Source organism: Lynx canadensis, chromosome A3, assembly GCF_007474595.2.
Source record: "Lynx canadensis isolate LIC74 chromosome A3, mLynCan4.pri.v2, whole genome shotgun sequence".
Taxonomy (NCBI): domain Eukaryota; kingdom Metazoa; phylum Chordata; class Mammalia; order Carnivora; family Felidae; genus Lynx; species Lynx canadensis.
The window spans coordinates 61506486-61530080 of record NC_044305.1 but is presented as its reverse complement, the minus strand read 5'-3'; the positions used below and the strand labels follow the sequence as shown (position 1 = coordinate 61530080).

General features: G+C 38.1%; 1 protein-coding gene across 2 annotated transcripts in view; it reads right to left on the bottom strand.

The window, feature by feature from the left end:
- TMEM131 (transmembrane protein 131) overlaps positions 1-23595 on the bottom strand; it is a 245234-nt gene that overhangs the window by 119747 nt on the left and 101892 nt on the right. For both annotated transcript variants that reach the window (XM_030310450.1, XM_030310451.1), the window contains exon 4: positions 12293-12361. In XM_030310450.1, coding sequence (XP_030166310.1) covers positions 12293-12361 — 69 coding nt within the window. The remainder of the gene's footprint in view (positions 1-12292; positions 12362-23595) is intronic.

The window sequence follows — 23595 nt, the reverse complement described above, 5'->3', positions numbered from 1 at the left end:
TTCTTACCACAAAAGAGAGTGGTAATTATGTGCTGTGACGACAGTGTTAACCTTACCATGCTAATCATTTTGTAATGTGTAAGTATATCAAATCAATATGTTGTGTACCTAAACTTTTACAATGTTATGTTAATTACATCTCAATACAGCCAAAAAGACCAAAAAAAAAAAAAAACAAAAACAAAAAAAAAAAACCAACCCCCACCCCCCAGAGTGATCTATATCACAGTATCTGTATACTGAAACATAATTACATAAACTACAAATATATAATAATATCTGACTGGGTAGCATATGTAAAACTACATATATACTTTATGCATTTTTCTATGTGTATATTTCATGAAAAAAAGTAAACAGCGTTATGGTAAAGTAATGAAAATACTATGGAAAGCAATACTACTCTATAATTATTAAGCATCACCATATAAAACTAGAATAAAGCATTTGGAGGTTTTTTGTTTTTTTTTTTTGGTTTAGAGTGACCATCAGTTAAGATGGTTTTGTTACTTGAGGTCAATGAGTTAAAAGGTATTTGCTGAAGGACTACATGTAAGCCAGCTTTATCATGATGTTGGCTTATTTTTACAGGTGATTCTTATATAACTGTACGATGCTGAATCCTGTTTAGTCAAGAGACAGCCCATATATTAAATATGATCTCCCAAGAATTCAATTTGAAAAGTACTTTAACAAATGTTACACAAAACAGAATATTAGAGAACTCAGGACAGAAGTATTATAATTAAACATTACAATAAATAAAATCAAAGGTCATTTTATTGTCCAAGTAGAAAGATTAGTTTGTTTCCTTAAGGTTTCTGTTTAACGTCCTCATTAGGGCTTCACTTTTTTTTTTCTCCAAAATCCTTAAAGTCAAAAGTTGGTCAGAATTTCATGTATTGAATCTGACTTTTAATATAGTCACATTGTTTCACCTGATTTTCAAATTCCTTATCAACATCAAAATCAATTTACCACCCCTTTACTCATTTTTTTTGCAGCTTTGTCTATACTTTAATCTTGGATTATTTTAAATGTTGTCATTTTTAAAATTTTATTTTTTGAGAGAGAGAAAGAGTGCAAGTGACAGAGGGGCAGAGGGAGAGGAAGGGAATCTTAAGCAGACTCCACACTCAGTGTGGAACCTGAAGTGGGGCTCAACCTCACGACTGTGAGATCATGACCTGAGCAGAAATCAAGAGTTGGAGGCTTAAATGACTGAGCTACCCAGGCGCCCCTAATCTTGGATTATTTTAAACATTTTGTCTTTTCTACAATGGAATGACAGTCTCTTGTTCCATATTACACAAAAAAGTCAGGTTCATCTAGATAAGGTTTACCAATTTGTAAAGAACTATTCGCTTTTATAACACTTAACCCATTTTAAAGGTTTTGATAATGGTTTACACTATGGTTTATTTTACACATCATTTGAGAATTTCTTTATAATGATGACATGAAGTTTTCTTGTTGAGGTTAATGTTTTCTGGTGCCTCTAAGGGCTAAACACCAAGTCATATTTCCCTTCTGAGAGCTCAACACTGCAGATGCTACAAACTCTTGTCACAAGAGGGAAGGATGTAGAAGGAAAAAACTGGTCCAAAATAATTTCATGGCTTACAGTCCAGCCACCATGAGGTCTACAATCTTTCTGTGGCTTAAGAGTCCAACTGTGAGGAAAAAAAAAACCAAAGGCAGAACCAGGGCTTAGGTCCTGAGGCAGGGGCAGAGGGGTATCTGCAGGAGGCTTATAACAACACATTTAGGGTTAGGAAGTAGGAAGCTGATCGCCCTCAGAAGCTCTTCAAACTCAGTGGAATTCCTCTTGCTCCCGAGACTTTCTCGGGAGCTAGACCCCTTAACCAACAGGCTCATCAATTGCAGGTGGGGGTCACAGGACCATGAAACAGGGAAATAGGTACAGAGCCAGCTGGGGTCTCAAATTTTGTGTGTGATGCTGCAGGGAGCTGTACAAAGACAACATGGAAGATAAAATTCTTTTTTCTCAAGCTTTATATAGATATATAAATAGAATAACAGTACATGGAAACAAAAATGTCCTTATATCCTGAAAGTTTACCACTACACTCTTTCACAATTCAAATGTCCTGCAGGGTGACTGGCAACCAGTCATTCACTCCCTATGAATTCGATCTTCACGTTTTCCCTCCAATGACCTCAGTGTAATCAATCTCAGTTAAGATAAAGAAGACACGGTATAAGACGGACAGGTAATCTGGGGGATCCTTCAAGAAGACGACTGAAGATGGCCTTCTGTAGGAGAGGACTCCGAGGTAAGGAAACAAGCTTGGAGGCATAAGGAGCCTGGCAGGGGGGAGTGGATCAGAATGCTTGATTTGCAATGCTGCTGAGGCTGGTCTTGCCCTTTCTTCCAGGGACCAAAGAGGAAATGACACACCCTACAGAAATGAATCTTTGCTCAGGGAAGAAGGGTCATCTACTCGTGCTGTTCAAAGAAGTTTGTAGTAACAAGAACAGAGGGAACGTCTCTGGAAGGGTATCAGTAGGCCACTCTAGTTATGCAGGCTTGGACAGAGCAGGCTTCCTGCAGCTCTGGGCAGTCCACACCACAGGAAGCAGAAGGAGTCCTCCTAGGACAGAACTGCTTACAGACCTCATATTAAAACAGCTTCCCCTGTCCCTCCCTCTCCCTCTCTTCTGTTCCCTTGGAGTTGTGAACAGAATCCATGATAAAATGGGAGACTGAAAAGAGAAGTCACACTAAACCATGAAAAACTCTGGTCAAGTACTAATGCATGCTTACTTGTAAATAAGTAAGCAGAGCAATTAGTTTTCTGCTACACAACAAATTACCACAAACTTAGAGGCTTAAAATGACACCCATTTATTATCTTATAGGTCTGTAAATCAGAAGTCCAGGCCCAGCATGACTGCTTGATCTGCTTAAGGTCTCAGTCACACATCTTCCAGGCTCATTCAGGTTATTGGTGATATTTAGGTTGCTTCCAGTCTCTTGCCATATGGCCCTTTCCATTTCCAAAACCGGCACAACAAACTCCCTTACATCAACACCTCTCTTGAAATCACTGCCATTTCTGTCTATGACTCTTACAGCCAAATGTGGAGGACTCATGACATCATCTCAGCCTCACAGATTATTTCCCTGTTTTAAAGGCCAACTGATTTGGGATCTTAATTACATTTCCAAAATCCTTCACAGCAACATCTAGATTCATGTTTGACTGGGAGAAGGTGTGTGTGTGCACCCTGGAGGCCAGGAATTTGGGAGGCCATCTTAGAATTCTGCCTGTCATAAACAGCATGCGAGACACTTGGCTAGACAGGTGAGATTTAAATTTTTTTTTTTTTTAACGTCTATTCATTTTTGAGAGACAGAGAGAGACAGAGCATGAGCGGGGGAGGGGCAGAAAGAGAAAGAGAGACAGAATCCAAAGCAGGCTTTAGGCTGAGCTGTCAGCACAGAGCCTGACATGAGGCTCAAATTCACGAGCCATGAGATCATGACCTGACCCAAAGTCAGATGTTTAACCGACTGAACCACCTGGGTGCTCCTAGACAGTAAGATTTTAAAATAAAAAAAAGATTTTCAAATGCTTACAGTGCCAGTTCTGTTTGTTTCCATTGTCACCTACTCCAAAGACCAAAGGAGGGCCAAAGAGGACAGTGTGAATTATTTATAGATAAACCAAGTGGAATCAAATATACAGCTGTTCTCTGTGCTGTCTGTGCAGAGCTACTGACTGTCCATATTTCAGAAGAGTCTGAGGCACAAAAGAATTAGGAAGAATAAGTTATGAACTAGAGACCGGCTTGAAAAGTAAGCTGCAATTTTGTGGTCAATGGCAAGTTTCCCATGCCACAGAAAGACAACGCAATGCCAGGAAACAGCTGAAAAAATGGCTGAGCAAGTGCCCTCAGACAAACCTTATGAATGACAGTGACACAGCACTCTACCAAACACAACTTTTGGCAGGAAACTGGGTCAAATCAATATGCAGTACTCTGTACCACTCAATTACCACAAAATCTGAACATCTTCTTAAGCACATTTTAGATTGAGGGCTGAGGGGGCTGTTGGTGGAATAGTTAGAAACTTGAAAAGCTAAAAGGCACCAAACATCTCTTTAGAAGAGAACCTACTTGATTTTACTGGACTATGAAAAAGTGACTGGAAGAAACACCTTTCAAGAACTGAATTTAACTTGAAAATAAAGACCTCCATTTTAAGCAACAGTTTCCATTTTTCTTTAAGCCATCAGGTCTCCATTTTAAGCTTTAGATTTGAAATCAAGATTTTCTGTACTTAATAATTACATAAACCAAAGAACTCAGCAAACCAAGTTTCCACCCAAAACATCTTTCTGCACTCTGCAACAAATGTTTGAAAAAAGTTGTTGTTATGGAAACAGAAAAATATTTAACAGCACTGGCATAAATAACTGAGGGGGGTGCAGAGGGATGCGGGGAGGTGGTCATGCCCAGACTGTTCCAACTAACTGTTAATAGAGAGATGGGGGGAAGGGAGGGGAGAGGGGAAAAGAGGTAGAATTACAGAATCAATTGAAATGTAATAGATGAAAACAAAGAAAGCCTATTTTTGAAGAAAGTTAACATGATTTACTACGAAAGAAGCTCTAGAGGGCAGTAGGAATGAGCAAAGTAGTGAGAGGAGTCAGTTACAGGGGAGTCTAGAAATCAGCCAGGGTACTAGAGGGGCATCCTTGCTAAGAGGCCTGAAACTCTCCTGGAAGCCCTGGATGACCATCAGATACACCTTGGAATGGTAAATTCTATCCAATTGAGAGTTGTTCCAGATACCGCAAAGGGTGTTTTAAAACCGATTTACCAAAAATGACCACAAGCAATGGAAATAGGTTACAGAAAACATACAAGGCAAAACTTCAGTGTGTGAGTCAAGGTAGTAAGCAATGATAACTACTTACACTTTTTGGAAAAATACTGTAAAGTGTTCTGTTAAGGATATTCTTCTCAAGTCCTTAAATTATTGCTATACATATCAAGACAATGAAACATTTCCAGCATGGGCATTAAGTCAGTACACTGCCGGATCAAGTAGAAAAGGTATAACAAATATTCATTGTAGTCTGACAAAATCACTTGAGAATGTAAAATTAAGTTAACTGAAATCAAGAAATCAACAGGCAATCTGGTTGGACTTAATTTACTGAAGGGGCACCTGGGTGGCTCAGTCGGTTAAGCATCAGACTTCAGCTCAAGTCATGATCTCACGGTTCGTGGGTTCGAGCCCCATGTCAGGCTCTGTGCTGACAGCTCAGAGCCTGGAGTCTGCCTCAGATTCTGCGTCTCCCCCTCTCTCTGCCCCTCTCCGGCTCGTGCTCTGTCTTTGTCTCTCTCTCAAAAATAGACATTAAAAAAAAATTTTTTTAAATAAGATAACGTACCATATGTAAGTGTTAAGTGTGGTGCACCTGGGTGGCTCATTGGGTTGAGCGTCCAACTCTTGGTTTTGGCTCAGATTATGATCCCAGGGCCGTGGGATCAAGCCTTGTGTTGGGTTCTGTACTGAGCGTGGAGCCTGCTTTGGATTCTCTCTCTCTCTCCTTTGCCTCTCTCTCCCACTCATGTTCTCTTTCTAAAATAAAATTTTTCAAAAGTGTTGAGTGTGAAACATGTACCAGAGACACAAAAATAAATAGGTAAATTATCTTCACAGCCTGGTCTAGCAGGGAAACAGACATCTAAACAGACAATTAGAGCAAAACCCAGCGCACTGACATAAGTCAGTAGATGTCATGAGTTATGAAGACTCTAATTTCATTTCTGATGTTTGATTACATCCCACACCTGGGCAAGCAGATAAGAAAGCCAGTTCTCTCTCTCTCTCTCTCTCTCTCTCATCTAGTGAGAAGTTCAAACTTTGCAAGTTTGCCCCAGCCTCACCAACTCCTTCCTGCCAATAAAAGCCAAGCTAGTCTCCTTTCTCTGCACTCTAAAGGGCATTTTTCAGACTTGCTGGGGAGCCCACCCTGCATGCTTCATTCTGTGAATATAATAAACTTGGTGTGTGTGCATGTGACATTATCAGTCTTGACAGCTGACCCAAACTTTGGGTCGGGATCCATCCCACCTCTGTGAGGTGAACACAACACCATGGAAGCAGACAGAAGGCACTTTCGACCTCTGCTAGGCAGGCTGGGGAAGGCTTGCTGTACAGAGAAGAGGAGTACTCTACACTACTAAAGGTCATTAGGGATTCAACAGGCCAAGGAGGTTGTAGTGGACTCCAACTGGAGTATCTGCCCATTGTATGATTTCTCTGCACTGGATGAAACCCTTATAAACATAGGGACAACACCTGGAAGGCATGTTCACTATTAAATACTCTCCTTGTTTGTTTGGTGGGGTTCATACATGATCTAACCATAGGTTATCAGTGTGCTACTCTTGAGATTTTTCAAACTAAGGGAAAAGAAGCTATGAATGCGGTGATAGAGGGAGGCTACAGAATATAGGTCTGAAGAGCAGTCAGTGGATTTGTTTTCATCGTCATAGGAAAAAGCTATTGGCAGTGGGAGAGAATAAGCCAATACAGAGTGGGGCAGAGATACAAGACAGAGAGAAGACTCCTGGCGGTGTGATAACATGGATCCTGTTGTCTCTGGGTCATAGCTGTATCTCTGACCTTTCTGCAGATATATTACAGTCCTCAGTATTCCTTCCAATATATGTTCATTTTTGCCTCTGTAGTTTCAGTCAGATTTCTATTACTTAGAACCAAACAACTACAGCACTAACCAAAACAGAGGGATTAAAGGCACCCTGTAACTACTGTTAATTTTCTTACAAGTAATACTACTATAGCTATGTAGCATGTTCTTATATACGGAAATGTGTGCTCAAGAGTATTGGAGTAAAATGGCATTATGTCCACTACTCTCAAATGATTTAAAATGGGCAAAAATATGAAGTAAATATGGCAAAAATATTTATTTTTGAATTTAGGTTAAGGGCATATTTATTACCTGTCCTTTCTCCTTTTTTTTTTTTTTTTTTTTTTTTATTATATGAAAGTGTCCACAGAATTCTTTTTACAGGGGAGACTCAAAGTATGTACAACATGCCTGAACTTGGAAAGCCCAGTTACTTCAGGAAATGGTAAGTAGTGCTCCACAGGGGTGGTTTAGGGTGGGGTCGTACAGGAGAAAGGTAAAGGACAGATTTTATATTGAGAAATTCAGTATTTATCCTAAAGACATCAGGAACCATCAAAGGATTTTTTGTGGGAAAGCATACAGGAAATGACATGGTTAGATTTGGATAGTAAAAAGATTTCTCTGTTGATAGTACAGATCATAAATTGGAAAAAGGCAGGCATGTGGTAAGAGTCTAGATAAGAAATGATGTGAGGGCCTGAATTAAGAGGAGAAAGGTGAGAAATCAAGATTAGAGAAAAGCAGATATGAACAATTGATAGAATTCTGGTAATGGATTTTGGTGGGGGGGGGAAGGGATGGAGTGCTTTGAGGTAAAGGAAAGAATCCAGAAAACATCAGGATTTCTGGCTTTGGTGACTAACTGGTACCATTCACAGAGATTGGAAATACAGAAAAGCAGGACACACTGAGTTTAAGGTGTTGTTGCAAACACAAGGTAAGTGGTAGGGGGAGAGGGGCGAGACACAGATTGGGAAACCATAGGCATATGCCAAGGGCATGGAAGAGATCACCCCGTAAAAAACGTGGAGTTGGCTAAAAGGGGCTGAGGAAAGAGAAGCAGCTATAGTTAGGGGACAGACAGGGAACAGAACCCTGAAAGAGACTACAAAAAAAGAGCTTTAGACACAGGAGAAAAACACAGAGTGAGTTCACAAGGATAGAGGCCGACAAAGATCTGAGAAGGAGGAAGAAGTCAGCGGTGCCACGTACTCTACAAGAGATCAAGAAAGACAAGATTAGTGTTATCCAACAAGAAGACCTAAAGTAGGGCAGTTCCAGGGTCGATTAATTCAACACTATAATCAAGGACTCAAGTTCTTTCCACTTTTCCACTTTCAGACACATTTTGCTGGCTCTATCCTTAGACTAGCACCCCTAATTGCAACATGGTTCCCATAGTACCCCAGGTATTGCCTGCAGACAATATTCAGCATGGAAGAGAGGTATTTCTTTTTTAAGTCTCTTTTTTAGAGTGGAAAAAAAAAAATCTGTTCCCTGAAATCCTTTAGTAACAATCAGTTACTTCCTAACCCACTGAAAATTTACTTTCTGCAGTGAAAACGCACGACTTCACTCTCTTTGTACTAAAACTACTTTCAAGTTTCATAAAAAGAAACTTAGCTCTAAACTGCTGGGCAAATTCTTCCAGTCACATTATCTGCAATCTTGTAGGGTCAAAATTCAAAATTTAGTAACCTCTTTGTTTATATCCATGTGGTGGCTTTGTGGTCTATGAACTGGAGTGGGCTGAACTATAGTCCCCAGAATTCCCTCATACATTTCTGCGTAGGGTGGGTTACACGTGATGCTCTCTCCTGAGAGCTGGAACATGGAAGGGAGGCAGCCGCCATTTTGTAGCATACATATACCTTCTCCCAGTTATTCACTCAAACACCAATGTAGGTGCTGCTGGGAAGGGACTCTGCAGAGATAATTCAAGTCCCTAAGCAGCTGACTTCAAATTAATTAAAAGAGAGATTATGTAGACCTCTTTTAACTAGTTGGAAGCCCTTTCAAAGAGAAGTTAGGCCTTACCTAAGAGACTCCAAATAACAGATGGATCTGCAATTGTTCTGCTTCCTCAGCATCTTCCCTGAGAACCTGCCTGTGGATATCAAGCTTTAAGTTCCTGCCCCTGGGGTTCCAGACTACTCATGATCTTCCATTCCTGACTGCTTGCCCCTGTACACTTTGGGCTTAACCAGTTACCACACTGTATAAATCAATTCCTCATAAAAACTCCACACATATATATACTCACACAGTCATATAAAAACTCTGACTGAACCCTAATATACATGTGTTCACATCTGCCCCCAACTCCTACTTCTACAGATCCACTTCTACCTTTGTGAGAAAAAACAAACTCCATTCAGTGCTCTCAGACTGGATGAAGAGAAGTTTAAAATGGTAGAATGGCTTCTTTTTCTTTTTTTTTTTTCCTTTCCACTATTTTGGGAGTAGCATGTAAATTTGCTGGCTTAGGGAATAGTCTAGTATACCTACTATATTCATTTCCTGTGCTATACCTAGGACCTCATGCTAGGCTTCAAATAATTTTCTTCACTGTATTGCCTGAACCTTGCTTGCACTGGAGTTCACCTGTCCACTCACACACTTTCAATAAACTTCCACACTTTCTCTCAGCTCATGAGATTTCAGTTCCAGGCTCTTAAGGAAATCCCATCTATTCCCTCTCTAGTCACACATTAATTCACTTATTCTTACCAGTTCTCTTTGTGCATGACACCAAATTATTCTCTAGCCTAAATATTAATTGAAAACCTTTATATTCTGCATATCATTTCATTTTACAACTCCATTCTTAGGACTTTCTCCTGAGGATATAGTCATGCTGTATTTAAATCATTAGCTTCAGCACTGTTAAGAATTAAACTTAAAACAATATAAAAAAATAAATGAATTTAACAGATCTATCCTTACAATTTAATGTCCTTTAATACCATAAAATAAAGAAACAGATAATTCAATGGAATAAAGAAGAAAATACACTGTATTATGTTTAGAAAGCAGGTTATAAAACAGTTTGTGTTCAGAAAATATGGTTATGTTTTTTGTGACTCGATAAATAAATATAGAGGTATGGAAAAAGGACTTGAACTATAAAAGTTCAATGTTAATGTTTCTGAGGGGCTGAACTGTTGGTAATTTTTTATTTTCTTCTTTCCCTTGGTAAGTATCTTCTAAGTTTACTACAGTGGACATGCACTGCTAGCATAATAAGCAAAATCCCAGTAAGTTCTGTGGTGGTGATTTAATAATCTGTGGCCTAGAACAGGAATTCCTCACTAGCTCTGAAGGATCTGGGATGGACCTTGAGAGGGATGTCTAGAAAATCCCTGAACCTGTGTGCAAGATGCCATTTGTATACAACTGTGTGTCTTTGTGTGAGTTTGGAGAGAGAAAGGAAGAGGTTCACAGCTTTCATCTAGTCCTCAAAAAAAGGTTAAAATCACTAGTCCAGAATCCTGTGTGACATTATCTCAATTTCTCCTATTTCAGGGATGGGCCATTATTTAAAGGATCCAGGGAGAGAGAATTTGGAACAGGAATTCCTAATTTCTATTTAGGCATTTTGTACAGCTGAAAATGTCTTTATCTCAAGTGATGTATAAAATTTATAAAACTCTCTAAAAAAACAAATTATATAAAGTGAAAAGGACTGGATATAACTTTTGACAAGATCTCTCCAGAATAGTTACTGTTAAGCTTTCCAAGTAAGAATACCTGGTGCTTGAGACTAATAGTTTCAGTGCTGTAGGCTGACCTCCTCTCCCTGCCCTCATGCATCACTATAAATACTGCTCATGCCCTAATATCAGAATGTTTCTTCATTAGTCTCTGTTCTGGTCCACTCTAGGATGAGAGAACATACTTAAAGAGAATTTTACTGTAGAGATAAAACTCACTGTTAGAAAATAATGAACTCTTTTATGAAGATCAAAGTATGTGCCATATTTCTTTAAATCTCTTACATCTGACAGAAGGAGACTGTGGGTGACACATTACTATGAATGGATTAAGGCTCTACTTTATGTTCCTTGCAATCTCGACATTGTACCTAAACCCTTTTTATAAGAAATGATAGTGATGTGTTTCCTATCTAAACACTATGGTCTTTTCTTTGTTTAAATGTTTATTATTTATTTTGAAAGAGAGAGAGAGAGAGAGAGAGAGAGAGAGAGAGAGAGAGAGAGAGAGAGGCAGGCAGAGAGGGAAGGAGTGATAGAATCCCAAGCAGGCTCTGTGCTGTCAGTGCAGAGCCTGATGTGGGCTCTATCTCACGAACTTTGAGATCTTGACCTAAGCAGAAATCAAGAGTTGGGTGTTGAACCAACTGAGCCACCCAGGCCTCCCAGAACATTATGGTCTTTAAATCTAACACCCAGAAGTCAAATTTTTTTTTTTCTAAGTAGGCTCCATACCCAGTGTGGAGCCCAATATGGGGCTTGAACTCATCATCCTGAAATCAAGACCTGAGCTGAGATCAAGAGTCAGATGCTTAAACTGAGCCACCCAGACACCCCAGAAGTCAATTTTGCTTACATAATGACTATTCCAAAATATTGATTCCATCTAGAAATGCCCAAGGAATCACACGAACTTTTCTGTGCACTCCCACCACCCAAATCCATGATCTGTGTCAGAATATAATCTCCTTAGAAGATGGGGGCTGCTATCAGATATCTTGCTATTAATGCTAACTACTCTAACGTGGTTCTACACAAATATAATTAGTGTATTTGATTATTCCAGGTTTGAGATTGGAAATAAATTATTCAAACCTAATGTGTTTACTATAATAAAAAATGACTAATTACAATTTTGACAACACTAAAGAAAATTACAAATTTCATTAACTGAATCAAAAGAGATCTACATACAGTTTCTCTATCACTTACCTTTCAAATTCTTTTTTTCTCCTAACTTACCAGAGTGTCATTAGTCTAGCAGTTATATCACTAAGATATTCTCTTTATCTACTTGCTAAATTAGGTTGGAACCAAATACAGATGAAGACTTGTCTTCTCCCCAGTGTATCTGAGATGTGCAAAACCTGATACCCAGAGGTAGAAGGGAAGCCAGAAATCTGGTTTGAGGAAGCAATTCTGTGGTTGAATCACAACTCTCTGCAGGATTTTCTTTTGTTTGTCCTTTTGGGTTACTGATAATATTTATTTGGTGATATATAGAAGTTTGCACTTTAAAAGCACATGCAAACAAATAAATACTGTATCTTTCTATATCCACATGGAAAACTTACATAATAAAAGTGGAGATAAAATGCTAATCAGAAAAGTAACCTAAAAGTTTCATGCAGCTCCTGAATATAAGATCCTTTGAACCAGGGACTCTATAGGTAGTTATCTTTCAAACTTCAGAAGTTAATACTCATAATAGATACTTGCTTCCCATTTTCAAACCATATTCAACAACACGGTTTCCTTGACGACTTGAGAATGTAACTTTCTCATAGAGACAACATGGGTGAAAAGCAAGACAAATGCATGCATAAAATACAAATAATAGTTTAATGAGAAACTATGGTCTGAAAATTTTAAACTTACTGTTCATGGAAATCCAGCATTGGTGGCTCAAATCGTATAGGTCTGCAATTACCCCGGTACAGAGATATACTGTAAGTAAAAAGAAAACAGCGTAAGAAATAATTCTTTAAAATATATATCCCCAAACTGAAGTCAAACACTTGAATTCTGTCACAAGAAAGAATACTTTCTAAGTAAGAATACTCGGTGTTTGAGCCTAACAATTTTGGTGTTGTATGCCGACCTCCTCTCCCTGCCTTCAGGTGCCGCCATAAATACTGCTCGTGCCCTAATAATCTCAGAATGGTTCATTAGTCTCCATTCTGGTCCACTCTAGGATGAGAGAACACACTCAAAGACAATTTTACTGTAGAGAGAAAACTCACTGTTAGTTAGAAAATAATCAACTCTTTTATGAAGATCAAAATACATGCCATGTTTCCTTAAATCTCTTGTATTTGATGGAAGAAGACTGTCATCTTTAGGAAAAATGGAGTCTAATGTCCTATCAGGATTGTGCATTACTTTTCTTATTAGATGAAATCAAGAAATGTACGTTTTAAAAAATGAAGAAAAGGGAGTATTTTTCCTATTCAAAGGTATGTGAAAGCAGAAAATGCTCAAGTAGATTCAATGTTGAAATTTATTTGGTTGATATAGTTGATACCAACATATCTAAATATGTTCACTTGTATTTTTTGATACCTGCACAATGCACAATAAATAGTCAACACAACTACACATCCTTGGCAGACAATACAGTATACAGACAAAAACCACAATCACATCGTAACAAGAGTGTCAAAGGAACTAAACAAAAATGAATTTGGGGACAAAGTTTTAGGAACTGAAATAGCTTTTTCATTTGAGAGTTCGGAACACATCGATCTATAACATCTTAGCCTAAATATATGAATATCATTTCTAACTTTCCCACTTGATACTAGAACTTCTCACCAAAACAGATTTCTGAACAGCAAACCTCCTAAACATCACCATGACACGCCCTAACAATGATGCAATATAGAAATGACCGGGAGGATGTGGGGATGTCCACATGCCTCTAGTCATCTGTTTAAGCACAGAGAAAGTAAAAAATTCAGGAAGCCACTAACATTTCTAAATAGTGAATGTTTATCTTTCTGTTGTATTTTAAGAAATGATGTTAGAGCAAAACCATTTTGTAAGACTTTATTTCCATTACCATAATTCACAAGCACACAAGCTTCAAATGATACATTAGAAATATATTAGAAATAGACAAGGACATTGAGAATATGTTGCAAATTTAGCTTTAACTCAACTCTGCAAAGATTACATAGTCTGAGTAGTAGAATCAATGTGCTAAAAGTAATGTCTGAAAGAGTTTTTAGCTTGATAATCCCTCTACATATGCTGAACAGAAAAGATGAAAAACACAAATAAGGAGGAAAACAGCAAATTTAAGATTCTACTTTACAAAAAATCTAAGATCCTACTTTGCAAAAATCTAAAGACACTGGAACAAAGAAGGCACAAGTGCCCCCAAGACAGGAGCCACTTGCAGTGAGAGGTAAAGAATCTACTCTCTTTTGATTTCTGCTCTCCTTAGGCATGATATAACAAGGATACTCTCTGGCACCTTTAAATCAAGGGATGCCGACTAGCTCATCAGTTTCAAGGGTGTGAAACTCAAACATACAAAGTCTTAATCCAATCAAGGGGGAAAAGTATAATGCATGAAGCATATGTATATGTCATTAATTTATATATATAAACATTGACTGTATTAGATGCTAGAGATATAAAGAAGATTAAGATACAGTTTTTTTTTTCTCTCTCACAGAAATGAGAATCTATTCCCCAAGTTGCAAATGGAAGCATCTAAAGTGGTCAGGTAAGATCAAAAACAAAAACAAAAAACATGCATACCCCCATTGACTCAACACAAAGGTAGTGAATGCTTGGGGCTGTCTAGTGGCCAGTGCTATGGGAACAAGGCAAAGAGCCTGCTCTCATCGCACTAACATCCCAGTAGGGGAGACAAAAGTAGAACCTATAAGGTAATGATGGGACATACAAAGAGACAGACCAAACATGGTAGGAACAGAGAAGCCTTCTGTGAGGAGGGGTGCTGCAGCCAAGACCTGAGTGGTGGAGATCCGGGGGAAGAAAGGAGACATACCTTGGCATGTTGAGGAACAGAAGGCCGAAGTGGCCAGAGTGACGGGAAGGAGGGGGTGGAAGTAGGAGCTGAGATCAGAGAAGTACAAAGGCCACGTCTCCTTTCAGGAGCCTGCATTTTATTCTAAGTGTAACAAAAAGCCTCTGTCGTGTTTTCATCAAGGGAGTGACATGATCTGACGCATCTGACAAGGTTAATTCTAGATGCTGTATGCTGTAGGAGCCCCAGAGTGACAGCAAGGGAGTCTCGCAGTAGTCCAGACAAGAGGGGATGATGGTAGCAGTGGTCTGTGGGAGTGCAAGGCAGTGTGGCGAGAAATGGCTCTTCTCTGAATGTATTTGGAAGGTAAAGGCAATAGGTCATGCTGATGGATTGGTTTTGGAACGTGAGAGAAAGGAGAGAAATCAAGAATGACTTAATTCTAAAATTTTGGCCTGAGAAACCAGATATGTAGTCATGACATAGGAGGTGTGGGTAAGAAGTGAGGAAGGATAGACAGTTTAGACGTTCAAGAGTACTTATGGTTTTAGACATTTAAATTTGAGATGTCTTATCTAAATGAGATGTTAAGTAGGCTGCTGGATATATATGGTTATTACTTTCCATAAAAAAGTTACTGACTTAAAAAAAAAAGTTAATGACTTTTTTTAAAATTTTTATTTTTTAAAGTTACTGATTTTTGTGTACTGATCTCATACCCAAGTCACTTTGGCAAGTTGATTCTAATAGTTTGTCTATAGATTCCCTTAGATTTTCCTGTCAATACCTGTGCTGCCAAAATGATCACTATCTTTGATTACCTCTGTAGACAAATCATCTGCAAGCAATGGCAATTCTATTTCTTCTTTTTAAATCCTTAGAACTTGTTTCCATTTTTTAAAAATTTATTAAAAAAATTTTTTTAATGTTTTATTGTTTGAGAGACAGAGAGAGACAGGGCGCAAGTGAGGGAGGGACTGAGAAAGAGGAAGACCCAGAATCCGAAGCAGGCTCTAGGCTCTGAGCTGTCAGCACAGAGCCTGATGCAAGGCTTGAACCCACAAATGTGAGATCATGACCTGAGCCGAAGTCAGATGTTTATCTGACTGAGCCAGCCGGGTGCCCCTTGTTTTCATTTTTTATGCTTTAAGTGGGCTAAGACCTCCCAAAAAGTGCTCCACAGAAGTGGTGTCTGACATTTGTTATTTACAGATTTCTCACAAAATATGAGAGGGGAAAAATACATAAAGATGATTCCCTCATAAACAAACATGTATTTTCAAAATAGCAGATTTATGTCTAAGAAACAGTTTAATATTTGAGTGGGTACAACACAAGTTGTCACAGGTATAATCTTATTTAAAAAAACCCCAAAATTCAATGACATAGCTGTCATGTATCCACAGCTGACAGAGATGTTTGCTACTATGCTTATTTCAAAAAATTTCTTTTAGGGGCGCCTGGGTGGCTCAGTCGGTTGAGTGTCCGACTTTGGCTCAGGTCATGATCTCACGGTCCGTGAGTTCGAGCCCCGCGTCGGGCTCTGTGCTGACCGCTCAGAGCCTGGAGCCTGTTTCAGATTCTGTGTCTCCCTCTCTCTCTGATCCTCCCCTGTTCATGCTCTGTCTCTCTCTGTCTCAAAAATAAATAAACGTTAAAAAAAAAAAAAATAAATAAATAAAAGGGCATGACATTGTTTAGCGTTTTATTAACAGAAAGCAAATGTTTGCAAGTCTTTAATGTTGAAAAATAAATTGGGGCAAAGGCAATGTAAAAAATGGTATTCTTTGCCAATTTCAAAGAAACAGACTGAGTGAGACATTATAATAGAATATTGGATGATTTTATGCCTCCTACAGTGATTGTATTTGTTCTCAAAGTCTCAAATATTGTTATTCCTTTTATTATTTATTTGGGGATAAGGAGATGCATAAGGACTATTTTCTGACTTCAAGCAAGGGAACAACTGAGAAGATACAAAAAATCTTTCTTGTGAGACATGGTCTATGTTGCTTGGTGGACTGTGAGGTCCAAGTTAAGCAGGTAGCTCCCAAATGAAGCAAATAAAGCCTTCTTGGAGCTTTGGGAATTTGTTTAAACCAGGAAATTTAAAATGTTTTCCTAAAGGCAATTAGTACCTAAACAAAAGGTACTCTTTGGCCCAGTACTTCTTAAAGAATGCTCTGTGGTCTACCTGTATCTTTCTTAATCATCTAGAACGCTTGTAGAAATGCAGATTCCAGAGCCCCACCTCCAGAATGTGATTCCTTAAGTCTAGAAAAAACCCAGAAACCAGTTATATTCTCACATTTGGTTACTACTCTTTTGCATCTTGATCCACAATAAGCACTGCAAGCAGAAATAAGAGGGGAAAAGTACCTTAACATATAAAATTTTCAAAGTCATCAACAGTTTAAAATAGTTTCAAATATGATTCTTATTAGAGACAGCTGAAAAACAGTGACTTAAAATAAATCACATAATTATAAATTTTAGCTTAAATTTTCATTTCTCTAAAGACTAATAATGTTGAATATAATTTCATTTATTTATTGTTCAATTAGATATCTTCCTTTGTAAAGTGTCTATTCAAAGTTTTTTAACAGGGGTGTTTGTCTTACTGAGTTATAAGAGGTCTTCACATATTCTAGATACATGCCCTTTGTCAAATATGTGTACTGTGAATATCTTTTCCCTGTTCCTCCTTTTCTTATTATAAATGTTGTCTTTTGGGGAGTGATGTCACTGAGACAGTGACTCAAGTTGTTGCTAACTGTAGCACCCTTCACAGGAAGACCAACCTGCAACTATCCATGGACACGACACTTATTGTGAAAATCCCAGAACACAGCAGTGAGGTTGAAGAACCCTCCTGGACCACAGAGACTGAAAAGGACTACATTAGAAAGGTAAGGGGAATGGCTACACTCTGACCACATCACCTCTCCAAGGCAGGGACAGAACCACACTAAGAGAGTACCCTGGGCCTACAGTTTTTCCAGTGGGAAAGATATAGACCAAGGTGGATGTCCAGCTTCCTCAGTGTTATGGGTTGCTTCCCAGAAGGCCCACTTGGGTCTTGTCACAAGGGGACCACTGGGGGAATCTGCAGGGGTGAACCTGTGGGTCTTGACCACTGGAGATCAGATTGGGATGCAAGGGAGGGAAGGATGTACAGCAACCAGTGCTTGGATCTTGACAGACCACACTCCTCCTAGCAATGACACCCAAGTGGAGATCCTAGGCAGTGGCTATGCCCAACTGCAAAGTCAAGCCACCGGCCCGTCTGGCCAGGGAGTTTGGTGGACGATTCCATATGATTTAGATCCCTACCCAATGAGCCACACCTGCCACAAGCCTGTTCTATAGCCCAGCCTGGGCTGGGAAGCAAATTAAAAGATCTGTTTAGGGTTGAATATAACTCCACCCCACCCAACCAGGAAGCCTAACCAGAACATCTGGGAAGCTGCATAGCTTAACCTGCAGCCCTGCTTAAAAGGACAGTTGAGCAGAGAACCCAGCCAGTGGCTTAGCTCATGTGCAGAGCTGAGGTGGTGGCCCCATCTGGCCAGAGAGCTTGGTGGGCAGCTTGCTAGATTCAGGTCCCCAGCCATCAAGTCATAATGGCTAGGGAGCCTGTTTTAGGGCCCCATACAGGCAGGGAAACAAATTCATAGTCTTGCCTAACTGCTGAGTATAGCACCCAGTCCTGCCCAACCAAGAAACATGGGCAGAGAATCCAAGCACTGTGGAGGCCATGTTCTAGCTGTGCATGGACAGGGAACTAAGTCAGCAGTCTTATCTAACCATTCCCAGCCAGTGCCCCTGCTGACATCAGAGCTCAGTAAGCATCCTTGGCCAAATAGCGACCTGGATAGTAAATCCCACTTGTTCAAGAAACTTTCAGCTGGCTCATTAAGAACCCCAAGTTAAGCTGACTAAAGAACTGTCTCTGTAAGAATACACAGGTAACTAAACAGAATTAGAAAAAAAAATGCCTGAATGAAATGAGAAGTTCAACAAAGAAACAAACTATAAAAAAACAACAACCAGGGGCGCCTGGGTGGCGCAGTCGGTTAAGCGTCCGACATCAGCCAGGTCACGATCTCGCGGTCCGTGAGTTTGAGCCCCGTGTCAGGCTCTGGGCTGATGGCTCGGAGCCTGGAGCCTGCTTCCGATTCTGTGTCTCCCTCTCTCTCTGCCCCTCCCCCGTTCATGCTCTGTCTCTCTCTGTCCCAAAAATAAATAAAAAACGTTGAAAAAAAATTTAAAAAACAACAACCAAACAGAAATCCTAAAGATAAAGAATATAATAATTGGACTGAAGAATTCAACAGAGAGCATCAGCAACAGATCTGACCATCAGAAGAAAGAATCAATGAACTGAAAGGTAATTTTGAATTATCCAAGAAGAGGAGCAAAAAGAAAACAGAATGGGGGAGCACCTGGGTGGCTCAGTAAGGTGAGTGTCTGACACTTGGTTTCAGCTCAGGTCATACAATATATGTGTTAATCAACTGTTTATGTTATCAACAAGCCTTCTGGTCAACATTAGGCTATCTGTAGTTACGTTTTTGGAAAGTCAAAAATTATAAGTGGATTCTCAACTGGACAGGGGGTTGGTGCTCCTAATTCCCACACGGTTTTCAGTGTATGGGTTTCAAAGTCTGGTGTTTTTTTGTTTTTTGGGTTTTTTTTTTTTTTTAAATTCATCCTGAAGTATGTAACATGTTTTGAGGCTACTGTAAATGGCATTTTTATATAACATTTTACTTTTGCACTTAGAATATAGAAAAGTACTATATATCCTTCAATCTTGTTAAATTAACTTATTCTCAAAGCTTTTTGGGTATATTCTTTAGGATCTTCTATGGACACAATCATATTATTTGTAGACAAACACATTTCTCCCTTTCCAGATGATGCCTCTTATTTCTATTTTTTGCCTTAATGTACTGACTAGCACATCCAGTACAATACTGGAGAGAAATAAAAGCGGACATCCTTGTCTTGTTCTCAATAGAAAGAAAGCACTGAATCTTTTACCATAAGAATCATGTTAACTGTTGTTTTTCCACAGATGGTCTTTATCAGACCAAGGAAATTCTAGTCTGCTCAGTGTTTTTAATTATGAATAGATGTTGAATTCTGTCATAGGCTTTAATTTCAATTTTAAAATTTTCCCAAATTGTTAGTGATTTCTATTTTAATTCTGCTGTGTTAAAGAACATAATCTGCAATTGCTGGGTGAAGTGTTCAATAAATATCTATGAAGAAAAATACCTACAAGGTTAAGCTGGTTGATAGTGTTGTTCAAGTCTTTTATACCTTTACTGATTTTCTGTTTATTTTATTGACAGCTGAATTTTGAAATCTCCAACTATAATTGTGAATTTGCCTTCATTTCTGTTTTTTTCATTTACTTGGAACAAATATTTGGAACAAAAAACATTTATGTTTTCTTCATGTATTTGGAAACTCTGATATTTAGACTTATACAGACTTGGGATGATACATTATCTCTTCTGTAATAATAAAATGTGTTTCTTTATCTCTAATAATATTTCCTGTACTAAAGTCTAACTTCTCTGATAGTGTTATTCCCTACTCCATCTTTTTACTTTTTGTGTTTTTATACTTAAAGTTCATTTCTTCAGGGGTGCCTGGGTGGCTCAGTTGGTTAAGCATTTGACTTCAGCTCGGATCATGATCTGTGGTCTACTGAGTTTGAGCCCTGTTGTCAGGTCCTGTGCTGACAGCTCAGAGCCTGGAGCCTGCTTCAGATTCTGTCTCTCTCTGTCTCTCTCTCTCTTTCTCTGTCCCTCCCCCACTCACACTGTCTCTCAAAAATGAATAAATGTTAAAAAAAAAAAAGTGCTTTTCTTCAAAATCACATCTCCATGACCAACAGGAAGATAATATTTGCAACACAGGATTACTATCCTTAATAAAAAACTGTTTAAATGGAAGAAATAAAGATCAAACGTCCTATAGAAAGGAGGTAGAATAAAAATGAACAGACAGTATCAAAAGATAAATATAAGCATAGTATAAAAGACATATACAACCTCACTCATAACTAGAGAAAGACAAGCTAAAACTACATGACAACAGAATTTCTCACCTATCAGATTGACAAAAATTAAAAAGTATTTCCCTTTCTGTAGGAAAAGCCGTAGGAATATAGCGACTCTAATTTACTGATGAGGGGTACGCCAACTGGCACAGCTCTTTTGAAAGAGAATTTGACAATACTAACAAACCTATATATGACTCACCAATCCCATGTCTAGGAATTTACCCTAACCATGCTCCTTCAACAATACAAATTACATATGCACTTATCTTTTGACTCAGAAATCCTAACAGTAGGAATCTATTCTGCAGATAACTTTCAAAAATGTGAAAATCCATATACACAAGGCTATTCTTTGAAGCAGTTTGCAACTGCAAAATACTAGAAGCAAATTGCTCATATATAATCCACATCCACATAATATAGTAAGTTGCAGTCTATAAAAATGAGAAAGGTCTCTAAAGGATAGATTTTTAAGTAAATAAAACAAAACATTAAAAAGTCTATACCATGCTTCCTTTTGTGGAGAAAGAAATATATTAAAAACATTCACATTTGACATTTTTGTATCATTCTGACTTTTTGAATCCTATTGTTTCACATATTTAAAATGAGTGGACTTGTAAAATGGAGGTAAAAAAATCTCAAATGGAATATAGACAGAAACCAAGAACCAAACTTTCTTTTGAATGAACAGACCTACAATGTAGATGATGATGGAAGAGGGCAGTGGAGAGGATGGAGAGAAAGGTAAAGAACATAACACACGTAAATTCTGAATATAGTATTTTTGACCATATACATTCAAACTAAAAATAAATTCTAAACACTGTACTTCAACTAGTAGGTTTGTTTTTCATGGTGGTATGAGTTAACCAATTTGAAATGAATTTGTTTGTATTCTAGGATTGAGAAATCAGGTATAAATTCTGTGGATAACTGGAGCCAGGTTTCTCATAGCTGGAGAAGACACAAAAAAATATACAGAAAACATACAGAAAAAAGGGACAGAAGGAACACTGTGGTGGTGTGTTAAAAATGGAGTTATTGGTAACAACTCATGGTTTTGAATATACATAGATATAGAAAGAGATGTGTGTGTTTGTGCACACACACATAAACATTCCTAACTCTCACTAACAAGACCTAGAGACAATGACACTCCAGCAGCAATGAGTACACATAGCACACAGATCTTAGTTTGTAAATATCCTCCACTAAAATGAAGCAGAAGTCTCTGAATAAATAGGATATTCCAGGGCTTGGGCAGGAAAATTATGAGGTAAGCCTAGAACATCTTGATGTTTCAGAAAGTAAGGAAGTGTTCAATGAAAGGGGACATGTGAAAAGCATACAGAACAGACCCAAACATATATGGTCCATTGATTTTTAGTGACTGTGCTAAGGTAATTCAATGAGGAAAAGATAGTCTTTGCAAAAAATGGTGGTGAAATAACTGGATACCTACACCTGCAAAAATGAAGTTTGACCTTTACATCTTCCTTGCACTAGAATGTCAACTAATAAACACAGAAAGAATGATAAAGTTAAAAAAAAAAATCACCAGAGCAGTAATTTCCAGGAAAGAATCACCAGTGAATGCTGTAACTAGTAAGAGTTTGATGCCAAACAGCATATTTACATGGTCTCAAGGTACTTTTTGGAGAGGTATTTATAAATTACAAAAGAAAAGTCGAACAAAGAGACACCATGTACCTGCTGATAATCAGACGGACTGGGCAGGACACAAATTTAAGTGATATTCCTGCCAAAAACACATAATCTGAAATGAAACATGAGAAAACCCAAACTAGGATGGTGGCCACTACTTATAAAATGGCCACTACTTAAAAAAAAATGTCAAGGACATAAAGAGACAAATTAATTGTTGCACATTAAAGTTGAGACTAAATAGACATGAAAATTAAATATGACCGATACAGACTTGAGGCTTGGACCAAAATTTACCTTCTTTTTAAAATAAAAATTGTCCCAATAATGGGACAACTGACAAAGTCTACAGATTAAAAAATACTATGTGTGTTAGTGTTAATATACTGATTTTGATATGTATACTTTGGTTTTATAAAATAATATCCCTCTTTATAAGAACTATACACTGAAGTTTTTAGGAGTAAAGGAGCAACATCTATAGCTGATTCTCAGAAAATTAAAAAAAATGCTTACATATACATTATATGTATACATAGGACAAACAGGGGAAGGGAAGGAAGAAAAAGGAAGGAGAGAAGAGGTAGAGAGGCAGATTGTGAATGATAAGGCATATGTAAAATATTAAATAAAGTGGGAATCTAGGTCAAGGGTACATAGGAATCCTTTGTACTATTTTTGCATCGTTTCCCTAAACTAAAATTACTGCTGGGGTACCTGGGGTGGCTCAGTCAGTTATGCATCTGACTCCTGATTTTGGCTCAGGTCATGATCTCACCGTTCGTGGAATGGAGCCCCACACTGGACTCTGTGCTGACAGCATGGAGCTTGCTTGGGATTCTCTCTTTCCCTCTCTCTCTGCCCCTCCCCACCTCAAAATAAATAAACTAAAAAATGTTTAAAAAATAACTAAAATCACTGCAAAACAAAAGGTAAAAAATTAAATATAATTTGAAAAATAAAGTACATTTCTTATAGACGGCATATACTTGGATCTTTATTTTTTAATAGAGTCTGAAAACTGGTATTGAAACCATTCACATTTATTATAATTTTTGATATACTTGATTTAAGGCTACCATCTTGCTATTTGTTTTCAATTTTTTCCATCTGCTTTTTATTCTTTTTGTCTTCTTCATCTGCCTTCTTTTAGATCAAGTATTCTTCTAGTATTCCACTCTGTCTCCATGACTGCTTTATTAGCTAGATCTCTTTGGGTTGTTTTTCTTTTCAAATGATTTTAATATATCTTCTAGTATTTGTTTCATCTTATCACAGTCTAACTCCAAATAATATTATACTACTTTACATATATGTAAGAGCTTTACAACTCAATTACCCCTCCCTTGCCCTTTGTACTGTCATCATACGTGTAACATATACAAGTTATCAATCCCATAAAACACTGTAATTACTTTTGTTTTTAAAAGTCAG